Source organism: Limulus polyphemus, unplaced genomic scaffold, assembly GCF_000517525.1.
Source record: "Limulus polyphemus unplaced genomic scaffold, Limulus_polyphemus-2.1.2 Scaffold346, whole genome shotgun sequence".
In the NCBI taxonomy this organism is placed as follows: domain Eukaryota; kingdom Metazoa; phylum Arthropoda; class Merostomata; order Xiphosura; family Limulidae; genus Limulus; species Limulus polyphemus.
In genome coordinates, this window is record NW_013665956.1 from 557,382 (window position 1) to 563,745 (window position 6,364).

Below are 6,364 nucleotides of genomic sequence, written 5' to 3' on the forward strand. Positions count from 1 at the left end.
TATATATATATATATATATATATATATATACACACACATACACACACGTTCATAAGCACTTACACACTTTGTACAGTTATATTGCTAAATTCCACCACAGAAGAATAACTAACCTCCAAATACCTACAAAGTTCATGGAATCAGCCTGGACATTCTACTGAGCCACGTCGTAAATATTTTCTCACACTTTTATTACTTTAGACAATTCTCATTGCAACCACTTGAGTATAAACAAGCAGACAAACCCTCTTGCACAGTGTTCTCAGAGTGAAGATTACAATGAACACTATGTGAAAGTTTTGGGAAATGCACAGACAAGCGTATTTGGTATTTGCTATTTACAGTGTCATATCATAGTGTTATGTAAACAGTCTAGTGACAGGAGCAGCAATCATTGCTTTATGATTGGCAGGTTTCAACTTCAGCCACTAAGAGTAAAATAAAACATAGGAAATAGATGTGAAAAGATTAGAAGTAGTAACTCTTAGGGAAAGTACTTTGGAACTTCATAGTCAATAACAAAGACAGAACAGTACCACTGTTTAAAGGTTTATAGTGGATAAAAAAAATTGGTCAAATTGACTGATCCCTTATAAAGATATGGTAGAGGAAATAATTTTTTTTTCTAAAAAAACTAAAAAGAAACATTGATATTTACTTAGGAGGTTTTAGAGATTAAGCAAATAAAATTTGAAAATTTTCAGATGAAGAAAACGTATTTTTAATCTTAACATGAAAATTACTTTGCACTCTGAGCAGTAAACAGGGCATTGTCTATTTTGTTATTCAGTTTCAAGTTTATTCTCACATGTATCACATTAATGAGCTTAGCTGAATTTTTAATCATTCTTATTGGATAGTTAAAAAGCCAGAAAAATTATAAGTTATAGGACACTGATTTTTTGCATATTATTATTCTGTATTTTTAGATGCAGTATTTAATTTAATTATTTATAGTAGTAGTACCATTAGTATACAAATGCAGGCTTAAGTTTCAATGACAGTTGACAGCAAGAAAAAAAGACGACCCAGGTAAGTACCATACTTCTGTTTTTCATGTGTATTCTTTATTCATTATCATAAAAGTAATTAAAATGTAAAAATTAGAAACTTATTAGGTTAGACAATGTTAGATTAGGTAACATAATGAAAAATAATAATAACTAGCATATAGCTTGTCAAAAATGATAGGGCAAGTACTACACTCCCACCCCATCATATACCCTAACCTCACATTTCATAGCTTACCGAAACATATAAATTTCACAAAATCAACCTTGACCAACAAAGATGCAGAAAATTGCAGTTGAGGCAGTCAAACGTCTGTAAATTCCTTTGTGAGCCAATAAGATTCATGAAATAAATTTGTTGCATATTCATAAAACAAAAGTATAACCTACTATTGTTGTTAGTCTATGTACTAAAAGTATAAAATGAAATGTATAGACAACAAAAGTAGAAAAATATTTGTTGATTTCTTAATTTAGTGTCCGTTGATTAAAGAGGTTTGTTGTTTTTATTAAAAACATTGGTAATACAACACAAAATAGCTTATTTCAGAAAGGATTTAAGTTTAAAACTGAATCAATATTTTTACTTTCATAATACATTTTATGCACTTGGCTCTAGGTTAGGCAATCCCAGACCACATCTTTACTTTAGGCTTATTATACCAACACTCACTACACTTATAAAGTTTCATTCATAGCCCCCACCCCAACACACACACACACACACTCACGGCTCCCTTGCACTCCCCGTCACTAAAATCATAATGGCCAGAGAGTAACAGAACTATTCTATCTAGATAAATGCGTTTTGGCTTTTATGACTTCTACTTTGAGAAATCAAGTATAACGTAACATGACACACACTGGCTTTTATATAGGTTAGATAAAATTTCATGAGATATGCTCGCAAGCAGCTTGTGGCTATATATTTCGATATAGTAATGTGAGGTGCACATTCACCAAGTGATTTACAACTAGTGTGGTGGGATTATTAGTTAGTCATGGTTCAAAGAGCAGTAAATGTATGTATAAATGGATATAACTGTCAGGCACTTCAAGCTTGTTAGGATAAACAACTGTGGTTTCCAGTTACAATGTGCAGTTACTTCAGAGAGAAAAAAGAATAATTTCGATTTCCTAATTTCTTATTGTGGTTACAAGGTTGGTGACATTCACCAAATGGGTATAGAGTTTGAATAGAAAAAATTACAGATAAAACAAGGTATTTCAAAAAAAAAAATTGACATTTATTTAGGAGGTTTTAGATTATGCAAATGAAATTTGAAAATTTTATGACAAAGTATTTTTAATCTTAACATGAAAATCACTTTTCACTTGGAGCAGTCAATATTCTGACTCCATATACTTACAGACAAGTTTTTAGTAAAAAAGTTAATTAAAAATAATGATTCTTTTTTGTCTACAAAAGACTTGTAATATTTACTGAAAACCTGCCAAATTATGTGAGCATCCATTAAGTACTTTCAGAGTTATAGTACATATACCTTCATGAATAAAAGTTATTTACGTGGTGGTTATGAGGTCATGTAAAATATATGAACTTATTGCATTAGAATTAAATATTTGTGTAGTTCATTCATACATGAAGTAACTTTTCCAAATGTTTCTTCATTTTTACAGTTTTACATAAAGTTCAAAAGAAATCAATGCTACCACTCTAAGTGCATACATAATCATATATAAAGTGCCAAGACTAAAAACAATATATTAAGAATGATTAAGAAACTTACTTTCACTGGTGCCATGATAGGACAACTGTTCCTGCAATGAAACACAACAATGCTTTAAAAATTTACAGTAAAACATAATCTGTAATCTCTTCTAAGCATATGACTAATGATCTACAAGTGGAACACTGACAAATGTGTATTTTCAATATGTATAATAAAGACTATTTCATGTATCAACCAAAGCATTTATTATGCTCCATTCTATAACATAAATATTCAAAAATATAAAATTCAATCAACATACACTTTCTACACAAGACAATACTACAACAATATTAATATTTAAGTACATTTACAATTATTGTAATAGTAATTTAACACTTTTGCTACAGGAATCTTTTTCTGTGCATTTTACAAGGTTTTATTTAGTGAGCTACATTCAAAATTTAAACTAATTAATTAACATGGTTCATTAACAAATTTGGCACAATCCGATTTTAGTAAGGCAATATTAAAAAAAATCCTGAATTCCTCCTACTATGAAAATTATGACATTTTTTCTAGGCATCCCCTCTTCTCTAATTTATTTACCACCCCTTCAAGAAGTATAAAATTTAACATAAATTACTCTTTATTATGTTATCACTCAGGCAAAGCATAGTTTTTATAGCTTTCAATCGTATTTAGCTACAGGAACACCAAACAAAAAAATCAGACCCCTCTTGTCCTGCCCCCCTGTCACATCCTCTTTTTCAGAAATTGCCAATAGTTCTTACCGACATTTAATATTAATTACTTATAACCAAAAGAAACTTAAGGTTTTAATCCATCAAATAATGTACTATATTACTTTGTTCCTGTACAGAGAATTGTCTATTTTGCTTCCAGTTCAAACTTTATTCTCAAGGAAAACATACTGACGAGCTTAGCTGAATTTCTAATGGAAATTTTCGCATAGTTAGAAAGCCAGAAAAACTATGATAGTTATGGGACATTATCTGCTTTTTGCTTGCGATTGTTCTGCATTCTTTGTTGCATTGTTTAATTTTAAAAAAAACGTATTTAGTGCAATAGTACCATTAGTATAAAAAAGTAGGGTTAAAAAAAACCAGGGAAGTACTTTTTCTCATTTTTCACATGTATTCTTTATTTATTATTATAAAAATAACTAAAATGTAAAAATCAGAAACTTTTTAGGTTAGGTGAGGTTAAATTAGGTAAAAAAAACAAATAATAATACAGATTTTTTAAAGATATGCTTGTGAGCAACTCGCAAGTAGCCCATGTATTATGTAATTCAATAGGGTAATGTGAGCTCCATGTTCACCAAGTGGCTTACAAAATGTATGGCAAAAGTATCAGTTAGACACAGTTCGAAGGGCAGTAAAACAATAAATTTTAAGCATAAACATATGTATACTGTTACGAGTTTAAGGCTGTTTAAGATAAACAAATGTAGTTTCCTGTTACAATTTAAAATCATTCTAGAAAGAAGAAAAAGGTAGTAGATTTATTTCAATTTTTTGGGGTGGTTACAAGGTTGTTCAAACATCCTCCTATAGATATAGGGTGTGGAAAATAACAGATATAACAGCTTCACTGAAAAAAATGTTTGAACTTTATTTAGGAAATTTTTAAGATTACACAAATGAAATTTGAGGCTTTTTGGATGAATATAAAGATCTCTTTGCACTCATAGCAGTGAATACTTTGACTTTATATATTAATGGAGAAAATATTTCACTACCAATTCTGGTTTTTATCTACAAGTGACTCTTAATGATTACTAACAGCTTACAAAATTTTGTACACATACACAAAATATATTAGAAGTTATAGTATGGAAACTATAAAGATCAATTTGTGGTAACGAACCCAGTCGACTCAATTGAACCCATAAAACGTTTGTTAATAAATTTCACACACGTTATTTGTACATTCAAATTATTACGTAATAAATGAAAGAAAAATAAAATAGATCCTCTGATACTGTAGAAGATTTCAAATCACATCAGTACCTTAATACTGAAATATAAATTTTGTTTCAGAAAAAAAATATATATACTGTAAGACATACTAATTGTGAATAGACATTTTAATTTCAAAATGTCATTTGGCAAATACTGTTATATAATGTTACTGAACATGCATTTATAATTTTGACATGGTATTACAAAGTTACAAACTCTTTCAACCCTTAAAATTTGAGCCTGACCATATACAGTGTTAGATTCAAAATTAAACACACTAATTATCAAGGCGCATCAATAAATTTGACAGTAAAACAAAGTATATAATTCAAATGTTAACATTTTCCTTACCTGAAAATGTATTTACAACTGACACTTAACTCTTTACACAAACTATTTGTTGCAAGTCTCCCTTAGATATTTTTCACATACCTTTAGTCTTGAGCTATCTCCCATCTAAGATGTTTTATAATGAGAAATGTATAGTAGATCCCCATAAGGACTTGCACAAAAATATTACATTCATTCTTAGATGAGACAATAATAATGTTCACCAGCAGAAGGAGGAAGGGTGGGAAGGTGTGCAGTGAGATAAGTAACATTTTAAGGCAAGGAAAATGTTAACTTCCAAAATGATAAGCTTACCTCTCTGCACACAGTAGATAAAATCCCACATTGATGTGGTGGAGGTGCCAGTGCAATAATGCATGGGAAAGTGCAAGGTGTGTAACACCCTATAGTGGAGGCTTTCCAGAAGGATAACACTTATAGGAAATCATATCTATCTCATGTAGGTATACTCTTCGTCCAGATGGAAGTATGAAAGGAGAAAGGCAAAATGAGGCCATGTGTCACAAGGACAGTTGGAAAAAAAACATCTACACAGATCAGTTGAATACGAGGTGTAGTGTAGCTCAGGCAATGATCAGACTATATGGTTCGGTATGTGTACTGTAAACAATTGGCACACCTTACATATAGGAATGGGAGCTAAGACCCTTACCATCATGCAAGAACACTTTGCCCCATCCAGCTGGCCAAACCACCAAGAAGTTGGTATATTATATAAAGAGGGTGGTTTGCCCTGATTTACACTAACATGGACACTCCTGCCCTGCTTCCCACCAAAATTTGTTGCCTACTTGGACTCTCTCTCCAGAGGTATCACACAATCATTGAGAAACTCTCAGCAATTCTATGAGCTACTGTGGCATAAAATATACCAGAATATAAAGTCCCAAATCTACCATAATTTAATACTATTGCCCTGGCTATCCTTTACTGTACATGTCACAAGGTTTTAGTGACATTCAAATTTTAATTAAACAATTTTTTTGTTTGCATTATACCAATTAATATAGCAAAAAATCTTAGCTAATAATCTATATTTTAATAGTATACAAGTTTTAAGTTCTTAAGTCTATAAGGCAATATTTAAAAAAAATCCTGAATTTCCACTAGTGTGACACATGATACATTTTCTCTAGGCATCTGCTCTATTTTATTTACCACCCCTACAAAAAGTATGAAATTAAGCACAAATGACTTACTATAAAATTGCCATTGATCAGATAAATCATAACTTTTATAGCCTTCAATTTTGTTTGGTTACAGAGCTATCATATAGAAAATCATACCTCTCCTACAACACACACCTGTCTCATCCTCTCTTTCAGAATTTGTTAATAGTTCT

General features: G+C 30.8%; 1 protein-coding gene across 4 annotated transcripts in view; it reads right to left on the reverse strand.

Moving 5' to 3' along the window:
* The window catches only part of LOC106457570 (RNA-binding protein 4B-like), a 112,131-nt gene that overhangs the window by 100,193 nt on the left and 5,574 nt on the right, over positions 1-6,364 (reverse strand). For 3 of the 4 annotated variants that reach the window (XM_022383562.1, XM_022383563.1, XM_013917006.2), the window contains exon 2: positions 2,762-2,792. In XM_022383562.1, the coding sequence (XP_022239270.1) occupies positions 2,762-2,776 (15 nt within the window). In that variant the 5' untranslated portion in view covers positions 2,777-2,792. Of the gene's footprint in view, positions 1-2,757; positions 2,793-6,364 lie in introns of all 4 variants that reach the window. The other variant, XM_022383564.1, reaches the window with a different exon arrangement.